Below are 25,580 nucleotides of genomic sequence, written 5' to 3'. Positions count from 1 at the left end.
AAAAAAAAAAAAAAAAAAAAAAAAAAAAGAAAGAAAAGAAAGAGAAAGAACAGTCAGAGGTAAGTGTAACTCTCTATAGAAAAGAGACACGATCGTTATAAATACACATTAAACATCTTTGAGCTAAGGGAAAAAGTAGCTTAGTGCATGTGTGTGCGTGTTGTTGTCGACAGTTGGCAGTAGTGGGGGGCGAATCTCGTCAAAAGTTTTTGACAGCGAAGAAGAGGGGGGTGGCATGCGACGTGCCTGCTCGCTGAGTGATCTTTCCGTCAGCCCGCCAAATAGGTTACTGCATGGCCCGATACAAGGTACCCTTTCATTGTGTGCCACGTCTATGAGGGTCTTTCCAACGACAATTATCTAAATTGCACCGGGAGAACGTCGACGGGCAACTCTTGGTCTTGCCCTTTCAAAGTTGTTCCTCGTTTTTGCCATTCTTCTTCATCATACGTTCGATACAGCCCTCTACTAGTTGTCAAAGTCACGGTACAAGGTCGTATGATTTTACTAGAAGTTACTTTGGAACGACCCCCTTTTATAATATAGAAACTTTGAATCGATGGTTCGATATTTTGTCTACGCCGATGTCGATGGCATCGTAAACCTTCGCGGTGATTAAATTTCAGATCGTTTGAACTGGAAAAGCGTTAACGTTGCCGTATATGATCATCGATATCGCAGTTTTATACAAAGTATCGAACAGTTTCGCTCTTACTTCTCTCTAAAATAGAAATTTGCTCTGTGCAGTGTTGCATTTTATCGCTAAAGATAGATAGACGATGGCTTTGCGTAAGGTGGATTTGTTGCTAATTGGTGCTAATAGTTTCAGGAAAAGTAGGTAATAAGAACGCGAACGCTTCGGCGAGAAGTGGACTAGGAAGTGCAAATAGCGGGAATCAGTCGCGGCACGGTTCCACGAAGAATCATTCTTCTCACATGACAAGGAGCAGCAGCGTTGGCGTCCTAAATCAGGTATGCGTCAATTTTAGTAAATTGTCAAAGCGCGTCAAATCGTAGGAAATGCGTTCTCTGTTTTAACGATATTGTCGCAGAGTGACTCGGAATCGGACGTTGGAGCTGGAAACAACAGGGGTTGGAACAATCAGACAGGCAGCAACAGAATCAGCGGCTTAATGAGGCCGACGATCAGCTCGCAAAACAAAATCAATCATCAGGCGAAGTCGAACTCCTCTTCTAACAGCAATTTGCCTTCCGTTCTCAGAAGAAGAGGAATGCAGGGAGCATATTCAAGTGGTAATTATCGTCACAGATATTAACCGAAGCTTGAGCAACCGAGTTACCTGCCGATACATTGGCTTCAACCGTGTTACGCGTATTCTTTTGCAGTAAATCTAAGTCAAGTGGGTAATCAGGAAGATTCAAGTTCGGAAGATACCTCCTCTAATGGAAACGGTGGAAAACCGGCGCTTCCACCGAGACCTCGAAGCATCAGTATCGACCACTCCACGACTAGGTACGTTAAATAAAATTGAAACCTATTTTTCTGTTTTTTTTTATCGCGTTGTTTTACGCGTTAATCGGAATTCCATCATCGATGTATCTCGCTTCCTTTTACAGCTTAAGTCTACCCGGTACAACGGTAAGAAGATCGGGATCGACGACGATTATAACTAACGGTCGTAACGGAAATAACACGATGGGACAGAATGCAAGTCGGATGTCGACAACAAATCGCAATCAATTAGATCCCAGCCCACAGGAACTTCCAGTTAAAGATACCGATCGTGCCATCGATGTAGCCAGTGCCGAATGTAAGAGCCGCGATTATCTTCATTTTCCTTTATTTGGTCTGTGTGCGTGTCCTTTACACGCACGCGTATTTCTCACGACTCACGATCATCTTGTCGTTTTTCAAAGTGTAAGCATGCAAGATTGCAAGAAGCCGTAATACGATATACGATTATAGATAAACGTACTCGAACGTTCTATCGATTGGGATATTAAGTTTTTATTATTTAATTTTCGTCTGAGAAAATATAATCTAACAAGGATTTTACTCTTGCAGTAGGCACGGACAAAACATTAGGTAAACTAAAGACACCTATTGAGAATGCTGTCCTGTGAAAATAATAAATCTTTCAGTCTGTTAAAAATTTGTAAGTGATCATGCTATGACAAGGCGAAAACCATTCAAACAGAATCGTTTCACGCGAATCTTAGTACAGACTAGGACATAATAGTCTGTAGGTCGCTGTATATAATATATGTGCTATACATGTGACGTTCAGAGTTTTCAGAGAGAACGCGTAGCATCGTTTTCGTCGTGAAACGAAAATAATGCAGCTTTTAGTTGAGACTATAAAACGCGTCAAACTGTCATTGCATCTTCGAGTCCAAGATATCGCATTATTTTCCACGTTCCTTCTGCTTTGTATGTGTTTAATTAATCGTGGAGAAAATTCCCTTCGCCTTCGGTGATTCGATCGCTTTTCCAATTTAACTCTATCCAATTTAACTCGTCTATAAGTTCTATAAGTATGTAAATACTGCACATAAATGTTGTACATAAATATTCACGGAGGAAGTTCGGGACATTTCGCGTCATGTCGATCATAAGAAAATCACTCGAGGAAGCCAGCCACGAAGATATCGTTATTTAGCTCATTGCATAGACCTGGAAAATTTAGCTCTCATCGTTAGAATTCTACCCGAGTCTCTAGGTCTCGATCACAATAGCATGGTCTCATTACGGATTTTAGAACTGATGTAACCTGCACGCTGCACGATTTCATTCAACCTTTTTTCATGTTGCGAAGCGGGTACTACATGCTGTACATTGAAAATATAAATCATGTAACATCCGCTTGTGTCTGACGTGCATCGTTAAAAATGTAAACGTTCGGTCGAATCGAACCTCTTTTTCTTCACGCGTACCGAAACGTTTGCATTTTTAAGCACGTATTCTTAACGGTAAACCTTTGCGAGCAGCGTACTAAAGAAACTGTCGCTTTTTGCAGTGTCGACGCAACTGTGCAATACAATCGCAGACGAATTAACACGAACAGCAGACAATGTCGTGCAACTGTACAAACGTTTAACGATAGATAACGAGGATGATCCGTCTCGTGCGAGCATTGACAGGGACACGATGTTGCGCGGCCTCGAATCGTCCGTAAACGAGACGATGCGCACATTGCGACTGGTGGTTTCAGGTGGCGAGGGCCACGAAGGTTCCGCCAATCCCGAAAACGTTACAATGAACGAAGCCACCGCCAAATTCCAAGAACTGCTTGCTGGCCAAGACCAAGGAAAAGTGGTTAACATGATGCAGCAATACTCCGAGTTGCTACTAAACATGATGCAACAGAGAATGGGAGGGACGCAATCAAGCCATACGTAAAATCCGTCCATTCGCTAGTTCTCTAAGAAGAAAACGAACGATCAGGACACCAGCTACTACGCCACACGGTCCTCAGGTACCGTATACACGAGCACATAAAGCTACGCCTCTCAATCTCTGTAAACTCTTCCTAAAAGCGTATCGAGACACGATAGATAGTATTTAAGATCCAGGTTCTGAATTCTTATCCTCGATCTCTCGTTGTTTCTGAGAGTGGTTTTTACGAGTGCGCAGGATCAAAAGTTTAAGCATGAACTGTTTTTTTTTTTTTTAATACGCGGTACGGTTGTTTCATTGTAAACGTTGCTGTTAGAAGGTTGGCGATTCAACGAAAAGAATTGGTCGTTTGAAAGTCAATATCGGCTTCTGTTTTTTTTTTCTTCTTTTTTTTTTTTTGAAAGTAAAGGATCTTTATGTTTTCGATTGAACGAGTTTGAATGAATTTTGTCCTTGATCGTAAGTCGTGTCGTGCACTGAATGGTGTTTCTAGCCAAAGTTAATAGAATATTTATCAAGGATTTCGTGCGACCAAATATACAAGATTCGCGAAAGTTTGAACGGGCTAATTTAGAAACAACTAGAAATGTGACGCGACAATTTTCAAGTTTCTAGAAATGTTGCGTTTGGAGATCTTTCCTGTCCAATTTGGAAGGGAAAGCGGGAAATGAAAAATTACTCGTATCTTGAGGCCATACGCCGATAAATGCCAATTAACTAAAGACTCTTAGATTAGTTTTCAAACAAATATATATATATATATATATATATATTATATATATATATTTATCGATCATTGCGCGATATATTATAATATTAGTCCTCTTGTTACGTAACCAAAGGTTGTTTGTACCTATGGTCTAAAAAGCAGTCTCCCTTCCTTCCCCCGATATTTGCAAAAGCTTCGAAAAACTGTAATGAACGTATGCAGTGAGCGATGTAAACTTGCCAGTTCGAGTAAAAGAAAAAAAAAAAAAGAGTAACTAGTTTCTAATTAACGCATTTAGATGAAAGAAGAATGTGTATCGGCTTTGTAGACTTACCCGTGTGTCTGTCAGGGATAGGAGACGGATATGTGATTTTATATCTTTAAAACGAATATAATCGCCGAATAGAACGGAAATATCGCCTACTAATTTTACTTCGCAAAGAAAAGATAAACAAGTAATTGTCGAGATAAACGAAAACAGTAACAGCGAGAAGTTTCATTTTTCGTCGACGAATTGATTTGAACCGAGCCTACGATGGATACACGGAAACTGTGCTACGTTAGTAACTGCATATTTTGTCATAGAAATTATAAATATTTTTACACGCGAATAACGTCGAGAGACAAACAAAGCAAAAGTTCCACAAAGTACCGTAAACTTTCGTTGAAAGGTTATACTGGAATTCGAGGGCTAAACGGGCTTTACAAGTTTCAAAGGAAGGAATTGCATCGAGGAATCAAAGTATTACGAACACGTATTATTAACGATTTTAACGTTTATTACAAAATACGCGCGATTCGTTTCTCCGTTTAATAAATTGTAATTACATTTGTCCTCTGTGTAAAGTTTCCATATTGTATGTAATGTATAAAACGTGCCATTTAGGTTAACCAGTATCACTCGCTTGTACTCTCTACGAGAACGTTTTATTGCTTCTTTAGGCGTGTATCATTAATCTCTTTGTTGATAAACGTGTAACATATCTTTAGTATCATTCACGGGGACATAGGCCTAAAGTTGTTTTCATTCGATTACATAACTTATCAGATACTGGGTTAAGAAAGACGATCCTTACAACAAATTGCAATTCAGTATTGCTTTACTTTATATAATATCGCCTCTTTTTCTTTTCATCGATGACTCGATTGGGAAAATATTATTTTTCATTGTTTAATCGTGTAATTTTTGCTAGTGAAAAAAGCGACTTTTTACGGTGGTGACTATTATTCTTGAATGATACGGATCAATACCTTCGCTATTCGTTGGTTCCATATTTTCCAGCGAACATGTCTCGACACAGGTAACGTTGGAATTAACCCGCGTATCATTTGCGGACAGAAGTCGATTCGCTGAAAATCAAAAGTACCTTTTGTCGCTTATAGCGGTTAGAATCTGAAATATCTCTACTATCGTGTATCACAACTGCCTATCGTGGTAGATCTTATCGTTTTAGAAAATCGATGTAAATCACTGATTTCGGCGGTGAAGGTGTTGATTTCGTCTAAATATATCATTATGTATTATAGAAACTAGGAATATTTTATATTCAATGTCAGCATTTTTGTAATACATGAACGTTAGCGTATAAAATCATGGAAGCGGACGTGAAAGGTGGAAAATGTGTCGAATCTCGTCTCATACATCTCCTCGTATATTTACCCAGCTTTATGTGGTAATGAACCATTCCAAAATTTCACTCTCTCAGTGTAATAATCATCAAAGACATTTAAATACTTTTAATTGATCGCAAAGATGATTAACGGCTTTGTATATTGTTGTATTTGTTATATTAAGACGTATTGTTATGTAATATGTTACTACTCGTTTCTTTAATGTGTACATATTTATTTCAAAGTTTTTGCAGGAAACAAGACAGTTTGGTAATCGCGAATGCCAAATGTAATAATTTCGTCGTGAAAGAATGTAACTTTTTAGCACTTTGTTTTGTATATTATGTTGATAATTAATAATATAATAATTCTTACAAACTGAAGAAATTTTAGCACTCTTGCCAAAAAATAGAAAACCGATTAAAATATACGTTCAAAGCTTTATTTTCAGAAAACATTGTATTAACAAGAACGAACATCGCAGGATGATGGAAAATATTGCTCATCCTGGCGACTCGATGACTAAAAATGTTAAAGAACTTTTATTCTTGTTCTAATTTTCATAAAAATATATAACCGTCTCTATACAATAGGAACACACTCGCTAAATATACGGATATACTTAACATTAAATATAATTTTTAAAAGATAACAATCTCATCGATAGATCAGTGGAACATTACGTGCGAATAAGATTCGTGGAAGACTTGTTTCTGATGATTTTGCATGTCGTGTAATGTAAATACTGTTGTAATATACTGTTATGTTGTCATGATCATATTTCTTATACGGTGTGAAAGGAGTAAGAGTATATGATGAGTAATTGTAAAAGTAAAAAGTATGATGAACCGTCTTATATAATTTAATAATTCTCTTCATGGGAGACTATATTAAACAAATTATTAGTACTACTATCGTAAAGTCTCCACGTATTCATCTAATATACACAATTATTCGCCACTAATTTTTCCATATCTTTTTACCATTTATGTGCCAGTTGTTTGGCGTAATTCCTCTAGCTGTAATAAAGCGTAATAGTTTCAATCAGAGGTTTTAAATTTAAAAATTCGAAGTAGGAGATTGATAGAACATTACAAACCTCCTTCTCTTCGTCTACTTCGTCTTCTTCGTCGGATCCGTGAACCGACGCAGCAGGAGTAGTGTGTCTCGAAGAGGAAGGCGACGGTGGTTCGCTAATAGGTCTAGGATAACTGAAACGTCCTACTCCACTTTCAGCATATTCAGAAGCGAGTTCTGGATAAACGATTGTCAAAGCTTTGATTCTGGCCTGGCGGTAGTACTATTAAAACAATCGTGTATTTAGTCGATTTACTTAGAAAGCTAGAAACGTGAAAATAGTAAATGAAAATTTAAGTAATAAATATTTACGATGCCAAGGTTTCTCCAGTCAAGGAGATCACTAAGACGCTCGGTGCGATTTCTTTGAATAATACGTTGTCGACGACTCAGTCGTGCAAAATCAAACATATAATGAGCAAGCTGTTGAACAGTGTTCTCCAGGCCAATGAATCGTCTGTCCACGATATAAATACCATAACTCATTGGATCAGCTATGTGTTCTTGCATGAAACATCCGAAACCAGATAGATTTGTGGTTATACTGGGAATACCCATAACTGTACATTCTGCAGGCGTGTACCCCCAAGGTTCATAATACGACGGAAAGACACCCAAGTGACATCCTCTGACAAATTCTTCGTAATCAAGCCCAAATAATGGATTCGTCGATGATAAGAATTCTGGATGAAATACTATCTAGGATATGAAATTAATACCAGTTACGTATAATTATAGTGGGGATAATAACGTTTTAATCACATTGCCGCATAATTACCGCGAATCATAATCGATTACCTTCACTCGATCATTGACTGTATTGAAAAGATTGCATCTTCTGATGGCGTTTAATACGGGATCGTTCCAGTCGTCTACGACATTGTGCGTGGTAACCGGAGGCAATCCATTTCTTTGTAGGGCATATAAACACCTGAAACGATAGAAATAATTTTAACATGTTTTTTTTTTTAACTCTAATTAAAATCATTGTAAGTTCAATCAAATATTACCGTTTAATTTTGATGGTATCTTCTTTCTGTAAAAGATCTTGCGTGTCAGGCATACGACCAGAAAGACACAATTCGTACATTCGCTTTCCAATTTTCTGTTGTATGTCGTTAATTGCATCTCTTAAAGATTTGGTAACCTTCAACGAAAAAGCAAATTCTCGTATTGACAATCGATATAGTTCTTCGTTGATTTAAGATTATTTCACTTACAGCATGACCACGTAACGACTCTACATTAAAATTATTAGTTCGCGCTGGAAAAATAAGGAAAGCCACGACGGTCATATCAGGTCTAGATGTTTTTAAGTAATGATTCAATCTAGCTAAAGCCTCGATAAATATATCGGCGCCCTTGTTTCCAAACTCGTAACGTCCAGCAATAAAAAAGTATAAGGTTTTATCCAGATCGAAATCATAGTGCCTGAAATGGTGATTTAATGCAGATATTTTATGACACAGAAAACGAATGTTACGTGAATCTTGTATTAGAATTTACATACCCGTAAAAGTGACCCCTTACAAATTCGTGTATTTTTTCTTTACTAACGGCATGTAAATTTTGAAATTCATGAATTGCTGCAAATTTCTTCACGTTGAGCCCATTTGGTGTGATTATATCAGGTTTTCGTCTCAGTAAATGCTCCGCTTCGAAACCTGTTATGTCCGAAACAGTTGTGAATATATGCGCTAAATGCGTAGCCGCACGTTCCATACAGTATCTATGATAAATTTGACGCTTTCCTGCTTCTTCGTCCACGTTGAACTACAGATAAATTAAAGAAATTAATACGTTCAAATAATATTGACAAAAGAGATTAAATTCAAGTAGGCAGCCACGATACCTTATCTAAATTATTATAGAAATCAATCTTTCCCGCGCATAAGTATCTTCCTAGAAGAGTGGCATGTGTAGTAAAAACTGTAGCAACGTCTACGTGTCTGGTTCTTAACGCGATTATACCAACACCGGCTTGCCATTCGTGACAATGAACCACGATTCGAGGAGGAACATCGCAATACCCTTCGGCAGCTTGTCTAAGATATAAAAATTTATTTTTAAGGGAGTAATAAATCAGACAAAATTGATTTTTGTGTTATGTAAAATTCACCTGAATTCAGAAATAAATTGACACACAAGATAACCAAGAATAACTGCATCATTAGCTTCTATATCCAAATGAGGAATACCAAGATTACAAGTATTCCATAATTCCTGCTTATATTCATCCAACTTCCATGCTGCACTTCCAATATCGAACAGAATGATCTGTGGGTTTCCATCCACTAGCCAGGTCCCTGTTATCACCTCAATAAGAACTCTTTACTTTATGGCAAAATAAATCTCATTTGCTTTTAATTTTCATAGGTTTTATTGAAAATAAGGAAAAACAGGGAGTAACCACATCATTTACTTGCAGGGGCAACTGACCTTGAATTAATTTTGGCTTTGTACCTGGACTTTAGCCAAATTGCTATTTTTAGTATATAATGAAATATTACAGTAACTGCAAGTGTATATTTGTGTCAAAACAACAAACTTTTGTCTGATTAATCTGTTCATGCTCCGTTACATATTCTCTTCTATCACTTTATCTTTACACAATTGAAGTTTTAATTAAATACAGTACTCAGAGTACTTTATAGTAAATGTTATTTAAACTTACTTTAAATCCTTGATCACGTAAAGCTTGTACAGCTAAATGCAGTGGATTATTATGTGGAAAATCAGCTTCCTCTACTTCAGTACGTGCTGAGGTTTCTTTGTATGGGCCAATAAGACAATATTGATCTCCCATTTCTTCTGTTGATACAAAAGCTTTGGAACGTATTACAGTGTATATACCACCAACTAAAAATGCAATAGTGAAGAGTAATCAATATAAATTAATAAATTAACGTTTTGCTTTAGTATATTATGCATACCCTTATTGGCAGCCTCCCATGCAACTTCAAAATTCCATCGATTTTCATGCTGTGCTGAATATCCACGATCCATAAATTCTAATAAATCATTACTGCTGTCCATGCGGTAAAATCTTCTAGATACGCGTTCTCTTGACATTTTGTTGGCTCTTTTGCACCCTTAAATTTGTACAAATTTAAACCTTTAATTTAGGATGATAGAATATTATCTTTAGAGGAATTATGATGTACAAAAGAATTTGAATCATTTAATAACAATATATTAGACTTTAATAGTAAAATTATTTCAATGGTCTTTTTTTCACCTGCTTTTTGTGGAATTTTTTAAATGTATTTTACAATTTTTCTGACATTTTTAATTTAATAACAATTATACAAGTAATATTTTATATTTTATTTCTGAAAACGTATTAAAAAAAATAAGATACAAAATCGACTAAAAAACTAAGGATATAGCAATAAAGATAACTCAATATTAATGTAAAAAACGAATACTTCATTCCATTCTTAAATGAATCGAATTATTGAAATAGCTTCCCGAAAATCAAGATCTACGCGAGCAAGTGGAATTTTACGAGCGTTAAGTATTTTCCTACGTATTTAACTGGCCAACGTTGTAGTTATATTATACTCGAAAGAAACACGTTGCCCCTTGAAAGAATCTATCGAAGGTCAATGACAGCACTAACGTAAGTATTGCCAGATTGCTACTACTGTAAGGGTTTGCCGGTTCCATTAAACCATGTGGAGTTTATTGTTCCTTAAGAATAGTAAACGAAAACAAGATATAAAAAGTAATGTTTAAATTCGAACAACTCACTTACTTCCGCTCGAAACGATGTACCACAACAGGAAAGGAAATAGATGAAGAACAAGTAGATTGTGGACGGACGAATAGTTCTACGGGCAACCTCCCGTGAAGGTCACCACAAACTACGAAAGGTCACAAGGACTTAACGGGGCTCGAGTCAGCCCCAGTATCTCGGTCTACTTTAAACACGACGAACCTTGCTCGATTCACTGATAACCACATTGCCTCGTGTTTCTTTCGTAACAACAGATGGCACGAGATATCTCGAAGAAACCGTCCTTGGCTTATGATCAACCTCGTCAATTCCTTTTGCCGATATATATGTACCTAAATATGCCCCATTCAAGTGCATACTCGCAAAGTGCATACATACATCCCTATGCAACTGTTGATATTATATTATTTTTGGTTACAACATATACATATATACAAATTGACAAATTCTTACATTTACAAGGAAATTTATCTGAATCACCAGACAAGATTTGTACTCTTGGATTACTCAATACTCTTGGATTACATTTATAATTTATGTTACAGATTTTTCTCTCTTTGACATTCCTTTCACATGTAAATAAAACACATTATGAACATACGTATAAATCAGAGAACGATTATTCACACTAGAAAGGAATCGTGACATATATTGTTCTTAATTTGTAATTATTTATCAAAGTTTTAATTTATTTTTTTCATATCGAGAAATAGAACATAAAACGCAATTAAAATTTCATGTACCACGAAGATTATATTAAATAATTAGTACAATTCAATGTTTAAAAGTAATTCTCTCAATTTCAACTAGATTTATTCGAAACGACTAAAAATAATAAGCAACAAAGATTTATCGATTTACGTTTCTTTGCTTCGTTTAAATTAAATTTTTACCTTTTAGTTTCCATAACAACCGTCATTTTTACATCGAATTTATTAGTTCAATACGTATTCTACAGATGGCGGTTTTAACCACTATATCCTATGTAACTACAAGTTTCCTTCCTAGTACGTTTACATAGTTATGAAATTATAAATAGCATTATTTTTTGGAGCCACAGTCATGTAAACGGATTTGAACTGAACAATAGTATTGTTGTTATTGACGTAATATATATTCCTATAAGACATTTCTTCCTATGTCCATGAGACATTTTTACGCGTGAATGCATTAAGGAAACTATCCCGTCCATTGAGTCGAAAAAGATCAAGATGGAAAGCAATGGAAGTTCTTGTTCCGCGCATGCGTTATACATATACATGTATACTATGAATGTTGAGACAGAGCAGAACATGCTATTCATCTCTGTGTACCCCGTAGAACAAGACCTTTTTTGTTCTCCATCTTAGTTCTTTTCGACTCAAAAGACGGATCATTACCCCTAGCGGATATCTAGACCTATTTATATAACCATTGCCGTCACAGATTGCACCAATTAACGCATTCTTTCGGGCTACGTCACTGGTGACGAATGCGCATACGCACGCTTTTGGGATTTTTGTGGTAGCGCCGCTATTGGCAATCCTCGCATGCAGGACTGTTTAAAAAGGTTCTGTTTTATTGTTAAGGAATAAACACGTGGAAAATCTGCAAACATGGCGGTAAATATTCATTATGAATTAATATTATAATTAGCTAATTTTTGTACTTTTTACGTTATATTCGACAAACATATTCATATTACCATGTTTTTGTCTTGTTTAGTCAATTAACCTATTTGGAATACATTTATTTTTCTAAGCGTTTGAAAATATAAAGAACGTTTTTATTTATCGTATTATTTTTATGGTAGGATGTATCGTATCAATTTTGAATAGTATAATGCTTTATATTTCTATATTTCATCTTTAATGGAATTGAAGCAAAACAAGTTGGCATAGCAACTGTTGTTTGATCGATATGCTTTTGTAATGTTTGGAGAGATATAAAGATAGAAAGATAAAAAGAGCGATATAAGAATAGAAAGAGAATGTTGCATAGAGACCCTTTATGTTTTGATCTTATAATGCTTGTACATCGATGTAATGAATATGTAAACATAAAATTGATCAAGCATCAGTGTAAACAATGGATTAAATAAGGACAGGAAAGGTCTTTATACAGCTTTCTGTTTCTATTCCCACTCTTGTATCATATCTCTCTGTCTCTATGACAATACTGTATGTAGAATATATTAGCACTATATTAATATAATTACTTTCTTTATTTTAGGCTGTCGCGGCTGCAAAAGTTCAAGAAGTTCGTGAAATCACAAGGATAGAGAGAATTGGTGCACATTCTCATATTAGAGGTTTAGGCTTGGATGATAGTTTAGAACCTCGCCATGTAATATATATTAGTCTTTTGTGCATTGTAACTTCAATACCTACTTTTATTAACTTTGTGTATGATTATTTAGGTGTCGCAAGGCATGGTTGGTCAGCTTATGGCACGAAGAGCCGCAGGTGTTGTGCTTGAAATGATTAAGGATGGTAAAATAGCAGGCAGAGCTATACTGTTGGCAGGCCAGCCTGGGACTGGAAAAACTGCCATTGCCATGGGAATGGCGCAAGCTCTAGGAATGGATACTCCATTTACTTCAATGGCAGGTTCCGAAATATATTCTTTGGAAATGAGTAAAACAGAAGCTCTTACTCAAGCTATTAGAAAATCTATCGGTGTCAGAATCAAAGAGGAAACAGAAATTATAGAAGGTGAAGTAGTCGAAATACAAGTGGATAGACCTGCTACAGGCATAGGTGCTAAAGTTGGTAAACTAACACTGAAAACAACGGAGATGGAAACGATCTACGATCTAGGAAACAAAATGATCGACAGTTTGATGAAAGAAAAAGTTAGTAAAGACAAGCAATGAACATTTATTCTTCCGTAACATTGTTTATCGGGTTCCTTACAATTATGATTCGCTTAAGGTACAAGCTGGAGACGTGATTACAATCGACAAAGCCACAGGAAAAATAAATAGACTGGGAAGGTCATTTACTAGAGCTCGTGACTATGATGCAACTGGTTCTCAAACTCGCTTCGTACAATGTCCCGAGGGTGAATTACAAAAACGCAAAGAGGTCGTACACACAGTAACTTTACACGAAGTCGATGTTATTAACAGCAGAACCCACGGATTTTTGGCGCTGTTCTCTGGCGATACAGGAGAAATTAAATCAGAAGTACGAGACCAAATAAATGCGAAAGTCGCTGAATGGCGCGAAGAAGGAAAAGCAGAAATCGTTCCAGGCGTTTTGTTCATCGACGAGGTTCACATGCTCGACATCGAATGCTTCTCGTTTCTTAATCGAGCACTTGAAAATGAAATGGCACCGGTCGTTATTATGGCTACAAATAGAGGTGCCTTATACTCGTGCATATATGTTGTTTTGATTGATAAAAAATTAATCGTTGAATCTTACAGGTATTACTAGGATTAGAGGAACGAATTACAAAAGTCCGCATGGTATTCCAATAGATCTATTGGATCGTATGATTATCGTTCCAACGAGTCCGTATCAAGAAAAGGAATTGAAAGAAATTCTAAAGATAAGGTGCGAAGAAGAAGATTGCGAAATGGCGGATGATGCTCTAACCGTCCTTACCAGAATCGCATTAGAAACTTCATTGAGATACGCGATTCAATTGATCACTACTGCTTCTCTCGTTAGCAGGCGAAGGAAGAGTACGGAAGTAAGTATCGTATTATACGTGCTGTTAGTCGTATACGTACTTCTTATACTGTTACAACAACATAAAGATAATATGTAAATACAGGTCAATATCGATGACGTGAAGCGTGTTTACCAGCTATTCCTCGATGAAAGTAGATCTACACAGTTTCTCAAAGAATATCAAGATGATTTTATGTTCAATGAAATGCGTAAGTAAATTCTGTAGAGAAGAATGAAAGAATTAGTAGAATCTTTACGTTTCTCAAATTTCATTCGTGTAATTGTTTCTGTTACAGCGGAAGAACCGATGGAAATATCGTAACGATAGGTAGATAAATAAATTTAAACGCGAATGTTGTTCAATAAAAGTTTATAATTTTCTACTTATTAATTCCTTTCAATATTTCTTCAAAATGTTGGGCAGATATACATAAACGTTATGTATAAACATTATAATAGCAGAAACGACGTACTATAGCTCAAATTAAATATAAAAACTTAACAGATTCTCTCTTTATACTCGCTACAGTTTGGTTTTACAGCGTTTGATTTTTCTTACGATTATTAATAAATTCATAACGACAGAGTTAATTAACTCTAACATTAATCGTCGAGGTAAATTAGTTTTTGGCGTAAACTCTCTGTTACTTTTGAAATCTGTCGTACATTTCAAATAAATCTGAGATTTGCTTACAATCTATAACTTTGATGTGTATATATATATATACATCACCGTACGATGTTAATGAATATATACCGCTTCATCGATGACAGACTACGATACGAATAGAGTCAATCTGCAACTAGTACGTATATTTTGTACCTTTACGTTTTCTTCTCTTGGCTCTTCTTAACTGTAAGAAACGATATTTATTGTTCCTTTCATCGGATATACATGTATACAAATACATACATAGTTTGGCATAAATTTTGCTTACTCGTTATCAATTTTATTCCACCCTCCGGTTTCAAGGACGACTGAGCTTTCTTATCTTTCGATATGAATCCCAAACCATATTCCATTTTGTAGACGGGGAGAGGAATCACCGTAGACGAGACTGGTATCATCACTGAAACAATCGATAGTGAAATTTCGCATTAAATATCACCAGGTTTCGTTCAAGAGTTGCGCTTTAAAGTTTACGCGCCTTAAGGATACAGAAGATAAGTTCATTACGTTTCAGAGTATCGCAATTTCTCTCGCATTTCGCTCTACGAATACTCGTAAGCAGAATCGTTTCTCATCAAGTAGGAAAAGGAACGTAGGTAACGTGGCGAGGCGCTAAACATTTATTCGCAGTATCCTTAACGAGGAATATTTGCTTATCGGTTTTAATCGAATATCGATTCGGTAAGTAGGCGACTGTCAACGTCGACGTCGACGTCCATTCGACGAGTTGCAGCCGAGATAGCGAGCTACTCGTGCAGATCTTTGCTATTACGATTGCTGTTGTCCATCGCCGCGAAATTTTGATTAAATTCTCATTGGCGAATTCGCTACTGAATTATCTTATTATTTCTTTGGAATATTTCGTTAAATCGAATCAAGGTGCTTCGTCCACGTTAAAGCAAAGTGAAAGGAGAAATTTTACGGGCATCGTATTTGAAAATTAGTAGCTTTCGAGTAACGATAAATTTTCGTAGCGAAAGTAAAAGAATATTCCATTTACGTAACTCGAGAGAGATTCTTTGCGAAGCGATACTCGAGAAGCGTGGATTTTCGCTACGAATCACGTGAACGGTGAACGCATTGAAACGTTTCAAATCACGCGACTACACGGCCAATAATCCACTGCAGTTGACATTTACGCCGATTAATTATCATATTTAACATTCTCCCTCTCTGTTTCTCTCTAATAGTCCAACGAAGGTCGAGTCGTACAGGTTCTACTATCGTTTTGCGCGACACGCGTCCTCCTACAGGGTGTCAGAACGAGCGCAATTAGGTGTGTTCGGACGACTCTTAGTAGCTGCGGCTGCGAGCTCTTCAGTTTCCTAACAGAATCTTAATTGCATATTAATCGTTGGCTCGTACCTTCGTATTAATAGCGATCGAACTGTTCGGTGTTATTAAGAAGCCGATAACTCGATAACGCTAATAACCCAATAAACTCGACGTTACTAATGAACCGATAACTCAATTTTCCTAACAGCCTAACTAATTCAATGGTATTAGCTTTTCCGCTCGCCCATTCCCGCTATAACTCTATCTGGTCTTTCGATCTTCGATCAATTGCCCAGTTTCTTTGCATCATGCGTTCCGAGCCAAAGTTCTCTTAGGCTGAAAGGGACGACGAGAAGCAGCTTCGACGTTGCAAACGACGACGAACAGATAAAGATCGGTACGCAACTTGGCGAGCAGAAACGGGCACGCCGGCGCACCTTTCAATCGTCACGACTCTTCCAACGAAAGGAAACGCGGATCAACAGCGGTGGTGCGCGTACTCGTCCAGCGAGTATCCTGCTATCCTAGAAACCAGCCGACAACACGAAACAGGAGACACAACGCTACTCTCCGCTCCAACAGTTGCACCGGGGATACGATCTACTCGAGATATCGCGGCCTCGCTATAATCGAAGCCTACGCTGAACGTGGACTGACGTCATCGGCCCGTTATTCCCACCTGTCAAACGTGGCCCGAAGGAAATTCGGGCTCGAAGAAATCGCTCTTTATTTGGCCAACAACCGTTCCGGACACAGACGTCGGCGGATACCGACCGATCGTCGGTTTTGTTCTCGCCACGATGCGCTCGTTGACTGTAATTTATGCTACTCTCCGGTCTCTCGCGGTTAGGCAACGAGAAGACAGATAACGAGCAATAGCGACGGTGTAGCGGAGTTTGATCGAGTTGTCCGAAGTTCCATCGATACCGGCTCGGTCCTATCGAGACGTCGATAAAACGCCACGCCAAATGACGATGCATTTGTCAACCTGTGGTTTGTCGTCGCCGTTTACCATGTACGATCAACAAGGTAAACAAGCCTCGAGAATCGATTGTCGATCCAAAGACCTGCACGAATTAGTCATCGCTAGTTAGATCACAGTTTATATCTGTTTGGCAAGGTTCGCGTAAGCGCTTACACATAAAGCAGGAAACGGGACGTCACGCGACTCGATGCTTTCCAAATTGTCGGAAGAATGAAACGAAGCGAGTAGAGGTGGCGGAGGCGCGACGCGATGGAAAAGCGAAGAAAAGAAGATTCGGTCGTAAGGAGAGAGAGGTCAAGGCGCGTCTTCGTATCGATATGGCACGAGCGGCAACAATTAAGGTGAAAGCTTTTCCGCGGTCAGACGTTCCCGCGCGACCAAGACCTCCAAGATCCAAGTTAGGATCTCCGTGCAGATCGGAGAAAGAAGCATCGAAACTTTCGATTCTTCAAGAAGCGCCACGATGGCCTCGTTACCTCGCTCATCTCGCGCTTCGATATTCATCCAGGCAAACGATAAAGACATCAGTTTCGCGAAACAAAGGAAGTCTCGTTGCGGAGTCGATCGAGGTTTCTTCGACGTGTTGCGCAGCCAGCGAAGACGAGTCCGAATCGCGTAAAACTCGTTGCACGGGCAAAATCCCGAACGATTTTTCGTCCCGTTTGACTGGAAGATGTACGAGAAAGTGAAAAGAAAGCGAGTCACTTTTTCACGGCGCAGCATGGACACAGCTGAGGGCAAACGGAAAAGACACCATTCGCTTGGTCGCGCACTGGCGTTACAAATTTGTTCCTAATCGAACGTTAAGCGGCAACAGTAGCGTAGGTATTATCGCGGATTATCGTCGCTTAGATTTCAATTTCTTGTTAATTTATTTCGTGTTAATTAATCAGAGACACGTCTTACCTGGCTCGAACACGTTGTCGTGGTTTCTTTTGTAGATGGTCGGTTTCGCGTACGTCGTCGCGATCGTCACGAGGAAACAAACGAAAAGGAAGGTCGGAAGAAACGACATGGTTCGCGGGAGGAAGGATCGTGTTTCCGGTGCGATCGTGGGCCGATCGAAGAGAACGAAGTCGCGAGGTTGCTACTCTTGGCGATGTTTGGGCCGGCACTACGCGGAGCAAAGACTAAAGAGGTGAAAACACTTGCCACGAGTGGGGAAAGCTGCGAATAAACAACAGAATTGCCACTCTCCGGCAACTCGCAGCTTCGGATTTCTAGCGCAGCCAAGTACCGCGACACAGTCAAATTTCTTCAACCGCGAAAGGAAAGTAGATTTTCTGTTTCAAGTCCTTCGTTCGAGTTTCGCACGAGAAAAGGTTCCCACGATCGATTCCGGTTTCGTTCCGATTCAAAAATTTCCATTTCTACGTTCCACTGGTTCGACGTTCTCTATTTCTAAATGTCACGCGTGGAACGCGACGCATATAGTTTTACATCGCCTCTTTCCCAACCGGCTGGGACATGGAAATATCCAAAGGCTAGCAGAATTTTCATATTTCTCGTCGATGCTCGGCAAAAGATATCGCACAGGCGAGAAAAAGAGTCGCAAGACGAATCGTATGAGTCGATGACGAGTCGCGTCGATGATGGAACGGCAAAGGGAAGGAGACAAGAAAGAGGAGGAAAACGTTTCAGACGAACAACGAAGGAGCGTCAAGGATTCGTATTAATCATTGACGATATTCGTCATTCGTCGATTTATCTCACGCGTTCTCGTTTAACGACTAAAGAGCACGACGAGCGGCGGCAGACTCGCGGCTCGTGTCACGCTGGGAAACACGACGCAGAGATGGCCAACGCGGTATTTCACGCATTTAACGCGCGTTTAATCGCCTAGCATTTTCCTTTCTGGTTTGTTCGCGATCGCGCAACCGTGTTCAAGTTGCGCAACGCGTAACCACGCTGCGTAAAAAAGATGCCAGGGAAAGCGAGAGATTTCGCGAGAAAACGAATCGTCGGACGCGTTTCCGCAAAGGGATGACAGCAGCGAGGAAGAAAGCGGCGAAACAGTTGAATATTGCGGTAGTTAATTATACGGTGGATCGGATCGGTCTAGTTGGGTCCGGTAGTCGAGTCGGGTGTGACAGCAACGACCTGCCGCTGGCCTAACAATGGAAACTGGGTTAAAAAGTGAAAGGATCCAGAGATCGAAGGAGGAACGACCGTGGCTCCTATTCGGCTCGCTATTCGCTATTCTGTATTCGCGTGGCGATAGAGCTAGTCGCACTGTTCCGGTCCGTATAATCGGCTTTCCGGGTTCAGTGGTTTCCAAATTGGCAGAAATTTCGCTCGGTCGGTTTCGTGTCTAAAGCAACTCCGCTTTTTATCTTTTCAAAAATCTCGAATTACCTCGAGAATAACTGTCTTTTTATACTACGAGCTATATGTATAAATAGCGAGCAACGAAGCAGAGTTTTCTGTTTTGTCCTATTTTTTTTTTCCACCTCTCCGACGGAGAAATCCCTCCTTTCTCTGCTTGTTCCCTCGCTGTTCTTTTGCGTTAATCACCCCATTAATTACCCGCTGTTTGTTCATTCTTTCAGCCGTTGGTCGATCGGCAAACGGAAACACGCAAGTCGGCGAAAGTCGTCGCGACTCTCGTTTCATCGTTTCGCGTTCACGTGCGCGCGTTTCTCGTTCTCGAAATTTGCTTACCTCGGCCGATTAACTTTATTCGCAACGACGCAAAGCTATCTGTGTTTCTACCCTCGAAAGACCCGTTATCGCTAAAACATCGTTTACCGGACGTATAAAGCTTCTTCGTTTTGTCTCGCAGCACATTTTGCGCAGTCTAGATGTTATTCGGAAATCTTGTTAAACCTCCTATTTGCGAAAGATGCCGTTCCGACGCCTGTAGGTAGCTGTTATCGCGTAACCGGGCCAAGTACGATAGATTTACATAGTCGTTAGCGTTTAAGAATAGTCAGCCTGGTGATCTAACTTGCAGCGTAAACTACCGAAAGGATACAAAATCGCGATACAGAAATTGGAAAATACGTTGGACGTATAGAGCTCACGTTCGAAGCGCGATACGTAGGGATCATCGGTAATCGGTAGATCGGTCGGTAGATGGAAAACAAAAACGACGGCAGCTTGAATCGATTAGAAGGAGTTGCACGAAACGAGCAAAGGCATGCACGGCTGACACATCCGGGTCTTGCCGCGCATAATCTAGCCATTCTGTCGTGGCAGTCTGTTCTTGTATCGGTCGGGATACACGAGCCGAAATTATTTCATCCACCCCCGCGGCTTTATGGAGATGTCAGCGACGGATCGGAGGAGTGCGCGCGACAGGAACGTCACCAACGACCAGGCAAATGGTCTGTAAAAACGTGACGTCATGTTCTCTTTTAGATAGACACCTGCCTCGAAATAGAAAACATACAGGCATTATGATTTTCAATCAGGGAGGCTACTTACTTTGCGCCCGATTTGACACGAGTCGTACGAGCGTCCTACGTAACGCTCGAAAACCTTGATTTCTCGGCACTCGAGGTATTTTTAAAACGAAAGTTGTTTCAAGTGTCAAGCGTAACCGGGGCGTCCTTAGACGTTGATAATTAATAGCATTAGGGATCGTCGATGCACCGACCCTTGATCGAGAAAAACGTATAGCGTCGGATAGAAATTCGATAGGGAAGCACACATAAGCGTACGGTTTGGGCAAACAGACGTTCCATTTCGGACAGCGTCGTCCCCTGAATCTCCGCTTTCCCCCATTAAGGAGAAAACGAGGGGAATCAAGCGGAATCGAGAGGAGTGACTCATTCGGTAAGTGCATCAACGTACGAACGATGCGCGCGTTAAACGACACAAATCCCCTGTTTTCGGCTGAAAATACCCGCCACTGTCGAGAAATTCGACGGAGATCAATTTTTTTGAAAAAGAAAGAAACCTCCGTTTGACGGGGGAATTTCGCGTGCCACCTCCCAATTTTGACCCGAAGATTTCCACCGGTTCCCGAGAAATATGGATCTCAAAAATTGTTTGAAAAAGCGTCGTTCCTCTCGAGTAGGTTTCTTCCTTTCTCGAGTATCGTCCGACAGAGTTTGCGAATTGGAAGCCTCGTGTCGTTTATGGAAGACAGAGCGTTTCCTGTTTGCGTTATAAGCGCGGTCTCTGCTACTGGCAGTTTTCGTGCAATGTCTCTGCTATAAAGCGATCGGTCGTAAAGAGAGCACGATAGCGAACTCCGGACGAGATTTATTACTATTTTTACGGTCTTGAAGGCAATCGTGCATTTTATCGCGTATCGTTGGTGCGCGCACTTGCAACGAACTGCGATAAGCCGAGACGGAAGTAGAAACAACGTAGATAAGAGAGTCGGATCGCTTCGACCCTTATCGACGATGATCCTCCGTGGAACCTTGGAAATCGCCGTTTGCCCGCGAAACGGTCAATCGATCTGAACCGACGAAGAAAGCATCGAAGAAACGCCAGGCATCGTCGGAAGAGCCTTCGGCAGACTCGTTCGGCTTCTCGTTTCTCCTCTTTTTCACTTTCCACGGCTGTACTCTTTTTTATTAACTCCGCAGCCCAGGCCGTGGTTGACTCGACAGATACGAGGAGAATAGGAGTAGAGTATGGAAGAAGAAGGCTCGTTCGAGTTTTTACTAATTACCAATTATAAAAACTGCTAATCGTTACTTGCATGCTTGGTATTTCCTCTTTGTTTCCCCTTGGTCTTTTTACTCCTTTTCTTTGTACGATTTTCCACGCGATCATGTTTGTCCCAGCAAAGGCTACTCACCAGCCGTTTGATAATAAATTAAATTAAACTAGGTCAAATACAACTGACATAATCGTTTCGCCAGGTGCGGTTGATCGGTCGAATAAGCGGGAGATTTCGTTACAGATATTTTTCAAGGTAAGTAGAATCGGAGTAGAATCGTAGCTATCAGTACGTTTCTACCTCTGTCAAGCAACGATCCTGATATCTCTGTATCGTCTTTTGGTCTACCGAGGTATCTTAAAGCGTCGTGAAAGAAAGAAAAGACAGTAGCGATGGAAGAGAACGATACGCGGAACGTACGCTGCTAGCCAGCCTTTCCACCGAAACTGTTAATCGATCGAAAACCACAGTCCCACCAAGCAAGCTTCGTATCGCGATTCATACAAGCCGGATGTCGCACCGTATATCGCAATCGAAGATAATTCCGTTTCCTTAATTCGAAACGAGAACACGCAAACCTCGTCGTCTCGGACATAGACACCACAGCTATTCGGAATATCGAGCTTTGGGAGACAGAATTTGGCCGGAACGTCGCTCGTTCTCGAGATCTTGCCGACGTTCGTCTTTTTTCCTCCAGCGTTCCGCGAACTGACTCTTTCAGCCGACGGACTGTATCCCGAAACGTTCATCCCTTATCGATGGTTGCGCAGAAAATCGAGCCAAATAGCCCAGAGACGGCGTACATTTCGCTCGGGTTTTCAAATTTTCTGGTAACGAGCGCCGGGAATTCGCGAAACACGGCAAGCTGCCGGCTGCTGGCTAAACCCGGCAACTTGGCCGCTCGTAGGAGATATAAAACATCTCGATATTGATTTTAGGCAGTCGCGCGAGACTTCGGAGTTCGGTAGCGACGACGTCTAGCCGCGTTTGGCTAGAGCCGCGAATCACGCGATCGACTACAGAAATTCACGGTGGACCGAGCGAGCCTGATATTCGGGAAAAATCGGTTGACACCCGTCAAACCGTATTGACGGCTGTGCGGTCTCCGCCCCGATAGGAAAAGAGCAGTGGCACGCGAAGCGACCTTTCACGGGACGATGGTTCTAAACCGATGGATAAAACCGACGCACTCCGTCGTTCGCCACGAATACTAATTACGAAAAATTGCTCGATACTCGACAGACAGCAGATTCCGTCCTTCCGCAAGGAATCAACGAACGCGAATCGGCGAACTGCGGAGGGACGCCGACTCCGACCCATCGATCGCTAGATTGTCGCGCGATTACTTTCGAATCGATAATCATAGCCGCGTAACTCGTGACCGAGATAGCGCAAACAATCGCTGGTAACTGGCGCGAGATTCATTCGACGTTCAGGTTTGCTCGTAAGGTCCCTTCTTTATTAATCGCGTTCGTCCGATAATGTCTTTCGGTTTCGTCGGTTCCGCGAGTCGTTCGACAGCGACTTTGTAAGTAAAGCGATCGTTTATCGACTATTTCGATGGATTTCACGAAGCCGGGCTATCGGTCGATATCGTTTGCACCGGACAACGGCAGATAAAATATACATAAAGCGAAACGCTTGGCACTGCCACGTTTTAAAAACGGCTAAGAAGATTCGATGGCCGGTATCTTCGATCGTAAAGAATCGATGGATGGATTAGCAGAGCAACTGAAACCGCGGTTTATGACGCGGGGAGAACGCGTGTCCGTTGTGGTGCGACGTACGCGAATCAATCGAAACGACGTTTACGGGTCGTGCACCTTTGAAACCTACCTACGGATAACGACTTCGCGCGACACGTCCAGCCACGAGGTATCTAGACTCGGTACGACAGTTCCTTATGGATTTTACACGACTGTGCACTCGGCGAGGCACAATAGCCGCCCCGGTGACTAAGCCGCATTTCCGGGATACGAGAGAGATCTCTTATTTTCCCCATCGGTTCGGCTGCTACTTTCGCGTTGCCACTCCGTTTTCTCGACAACCGCGTGATTAACGAACCTCGGTAAAAATCCTCCGGGTCCTTGCAATCTACTAGTTCCAGGTAGAATGCAGCAATCGACGAGTTCTTAGCCGATATTCTTCCGCTATTCTTCGCTTCCCTGGGCTTTTTCTCGGTGAAGCACGTTTCGACTGCAACTTCGAAACTCGGATGTCTCGATGTGCTCGATTTAACATCCTCGGTATTACAGCGAAGTACTAAACAGAAGGAATACGATGCCTTTCGAAGCGAGCGAACCCTCGCGTCTGCAAATTACGTTACACGCGATCCTGTGACAAATGCAGAGACGACGTTGTCTTTTCATCCGTGAATATGGCAATACAGCGGGTTATACAGTAGACTATTTAGCTTTACGCTGGCACGCTGGCAACAGTCGTTTTGCGCAAATTTCTCGCATTCGGATTACGAGCGCACAATGGAGAGCCGTTATCGCGTACGCCATCGGTCTTGCATGCATGCATAATTTTCCGCAGATAAGCCTGGAAACGAGTTAAAATCGAAATCTGTGAACGAGATGCTTCGCTCGAGCGATCTCCACCCGCAGCTTGAGACTTACGAATTTGTTCTATTCTCCGCTGTAATTTCTCGCGACTCTTTTTCTTCGCGTTGCAGCCGATACGTTTCGTTACACGCGTTTGCGTTTATCAAAAAACGTACGACTTTTTCCATCGAATTTTTTCCTCCCCAACGTCTGTCGACGCGTAAAGCAGCCGATTGCGTTAACGTTATATGCTCAGGAAGCTGTTACTCGCGTGACGCACGGTCACGCGTGGCCGTCAAACGGAAAATCAATCGCCCCAGTCCGCTGGTTTGCGTAATCATCCGGACGAAAACCTGACCGAAATCGATCGGTGATCGCCAATGGGAAAACGAAAGTCGCCAACGCGTCTGTCCGACGATTAGATCGTTCCAAATTACCCGATTTCCAGTCTATATTCGACTCGATATATGGTCGTACGTAGGGTCGATAACTCGCCTAATCGCAATCTGTTGCATCGGGAGGCGCGTGAGTCCGGAGGAAAGGTCGGAACCGTCGGAAGGGTGGTTAAAAAAGAAGGAACGCGCGTATCGTGGCGAGGCAAATTCATGAAGAGGATGAGAGAGAGTGAGAGAGAATGAGAGAGAGGGAGCAAGGCGTGGAGATTTTCACGAGGCTAGAAGCACGCGTGCGCGCGATTACGCGTATCCCTGACAAATAACCGAACACAGCCATTCTGGCGTCCCCTATGAGTACGAGCGCTCGAGAAGCTCGTAGGGAATGGTTTGACGGAGATGGACGCAGAGGAGCCGCGTACTCCACCACCGGGCGAACGAGCGAAAAAGAGAGAAAATGTATGGTGTGTGTGTGTGTGTGTGTGTGTGAGAGAAAGAGAAAGAGAGGCGAAGGGCAGCATGCGATAGGTGTACAAACGAAGAGAACAGAGAATCGAGGAGAAACGAGGAGCGAACGAGCAGGGACGAAGGGTGGTTACCGGTAAGAAGGGTGTACTACCCCTCGCTAGAGCCGAGTCTTACCGCGTTAATTGCAAGTACTTCCCTCGGGGTACCGCAACGGGTATACAGTTCCACCCACCTTGCAGGTTCCACCCCATCCAGTAGGGTTTAAGGGTACGCAGGGATGATTCGTGCACCCCTTTTTCCCTTTTCATGCTCACCCGGGTCCTTTCATTCCTCGCCAGTGGTTAAAATATTAGGATTTCCTCGAGGTCTTGTGCGTTCGTGTTGGGGCTATCGCACTAGCCCTCTCCTCCACCTTCTCTTGCTCTCGCCGAGATTCCCTCTCTTCTCTTCCACCGCTGACTCGTCAACGGCTC

General features: G+C 41.1%; 4 protein-coding genes across 15 annotated transcripts in view; 2 read left to right on the top strand and 2 right to left on the bottom strand.

The window, feature by feature from the left end:
* Nucleotides 1-4,510, top strand: part of LOC100748428 (mitogen-activated protein kinase-binding protein 1) — an 85,814-nt gene extending 81,304 nt beyond the window's left edge. For 5 of the 9 annotated variants that reach the window (XM_033323874.1, XM_033323876.1, XM_033323871.1 and 2 more), the window contains 7 exons: nucleotides 174-308; nucleotides 824-972; nucleotides 1,053-1,254; nucleotides 1,348-1,474; nucleotides 1,579-1,772; nucleotides 2,027-2,047; nucleotides 2,979-4,510. In XM_033323874.1, the coding sequence (XP_033179765.1) occupies nucleotides 174-308; nucleotides 824-972; nucleotides 1,053-1,254; nucleotides 1,348-1,474; nucleotides 1,579-1,772; nucleotides 2,027-2,047; nucleotides 2,979-3,361 (1,211 nt within the window). In that variant the 3' untranslated portion in view covers nucleotides 3,362-4,510. Of the gene's footprint in view, nucleotides 1-173; nucleotides 309-823; nucleotides 973-1,052; nucleotides 1,255-1,347; nucleotides 1,475-1,578; nucleotides 1,773-2,026; nucleotides 2,118-2,978 lie in introns of all 9 variants that reach the window. The other 4 variants (XM_033323877.1, XM_033323873.1, XM_024371330.1 and 1 more) reach the window with 4 other exon arrangements.
* A 2,007-nt stretch (nucleotides 4,511-6,517) lies between these two features.
* On the bottom strand, nucleotides 6,518-10,890 carry LOC100748309 (glycogen [starch] synthase). Of its 3 annotated transcripts, none has more exons than XM_024371336.2 (12): nucleotides 10,509-10,890; nucleotides 9,689-9,847; nucleotides 9,430-9,614; nucleotides 8,875-9,071; nucleotides 8,608-8,800; nucleotides 8,266-8,528; nucleotides 7,976-8,186; nucleotides 7,766-7,902; nucleotides 7,554-7,686; nucleotides 7,068-7,454; nucleotides 6,778-6,978; nucleotides 6,518-6,697 (listed from the first exon to the last, which is right to left on the bottom strand). In XM_024371336.2, exons 2-12 carry the CDS (start codon nucleotides 9,825-9,827, stop codon nucleotides 6,665-6,667), a joined length of 2,079 nt encoding a protein of 692 aa, XP_024227104.1. In that variant the 5' UTR covers nucleotides 9,828-9,847; nucleotides 10,509-10,890; the 3' UTR covers nucleotides 6,518-6,664. The 3 variants fall into 3 exon arrangements, with proteins under 3 accessions (XP_024227104.1, XP_012247407.1, XP_012247408.1); XM_012391984.3 differs by having other exon boundaries at nucleotides 9,689-9,870; nucleotides 10,513-10,890; XM_012391985.3 differs by having other exon boundaries at nucleotides 10,513-10,890.
* Nucleotides 10,891-11,832: 942 nt separating this feature from the next.
* Nucleotides 11,833-14,650, top strand: LOC100748066 (ruvB-like 2). The gene is made up of 7 exons (XM_003493708.4): nucleotides 11,833-12,095; nucleotides 12,706-12,819; nucleotides 12,893-13,327; nucleotides 13,407-13,839; nucleotides 13,904-14,172; nucleotides 14,257-14,362; nucleotides 14,450-14,650. The coding sequence occupies exons 1-7, from the start codon at nucleotides 12,090-12,092 to the stop codon at nucleotides 14,473-14,475; spliced, it is 1,389 nt and encodes a 462-aa protein (XP_003493756.1). The 5' UTR covers nucleotides 11,833-12,089; the 3' UTR covers nucleotides 14,476-14,650.
* The window catches only part of LOC100748186, a 19,628-nt gene continuing 8,554 nt past the window's right edge, over nucleotides 14,507-25,580 (bottom strand). Inside the window, exons 1-3 of one of the 2 annotated variants that reach the window (XM_003493709.4) lie at nucleotides 17,990-18,257; nucleotides 15,092-15,223; nucleotides 14,507-15,007 (exon numbers count right to left, since the gene is read on the bottom strand). In XM_003493709.4, the coding sequence (XP_003493757.1) occupies nucleotides 14,979-15,007; nucleotides 15,092-15,223; nucleotides 17,990-18,098 (270 nt within the window). In that variant the 5' untranslated portion in view covers nucleotides 18,099-18,257 and the 3' untranslated portion in view covers nucleotides 14,507-14,978. Of the gene's footprint in view, nucleotides 15,008-15,091; nucleotides 15,224-17,989; nucleotides 18,258-25,580 lie in introns of those variants that run through there. The other variant, XM_033323879.1, reaches the window with a different exon arrangement.

The sequence above is a fragment of the Bombus impatiens genome, unplaced genomic scaffold, assembly GCF_000188095.3.
Source record: "Bombus impatiens unplaced genomic scaffold, BIMP_2.2 scf_1275, whole genome shotgun sequence".
Lineage (NCBI taxonomy): Eukaryota > Metazoa > Arthropoda > Insecta > Hymenoptera > Apidae > Bombus > Bombus impatiens.
Note: the sequence above shows the minus strand (reverse complement) of the source record. Positions and strands in the feature narration are given on the sequence as shown.

Bases quoted from the DNA above. Each gene is read 5' to 3' on its own strand.
- LOC100748309 (XM_024371336.2), bottom strand. From the start codon at position 9,827: ATGTCAAGAGAACGCGTATCTAGAAGATTTTACCGCATGGACAGCAGT. The intron at 8,801-8,874 runs GTGAATTTTACA...TTTATATCTTAG, and splicing joins CAATTTATTTCTGAATTCAG to ACAAGCTGCCGAAGGGTATT. The intron at 8,529-8,607 runs GTATCGTGGCTG...ATTTATCTGTAG, and splicing joins TCTATAATAATTTAGATAAG to TTCAACGTGGACGAAGAAGC.
- LOC100748066 (XM_003493708.4), top strand. The intron at 12,820-12,892 runs GTAATATATATT...ATGATTATTTAG, and splicing joins ATAGTTTAGAACCTCGCCAT to GTGTCGCAAGGCATGGTTGG. The intron at 13,328-13,406 runs GTTAGTAAAGAC...GATTCGCTTAAG, and splicing joins ACAGTTTGATGAAAGAAAAA to GTACAAGCTGGAGACGTGAT.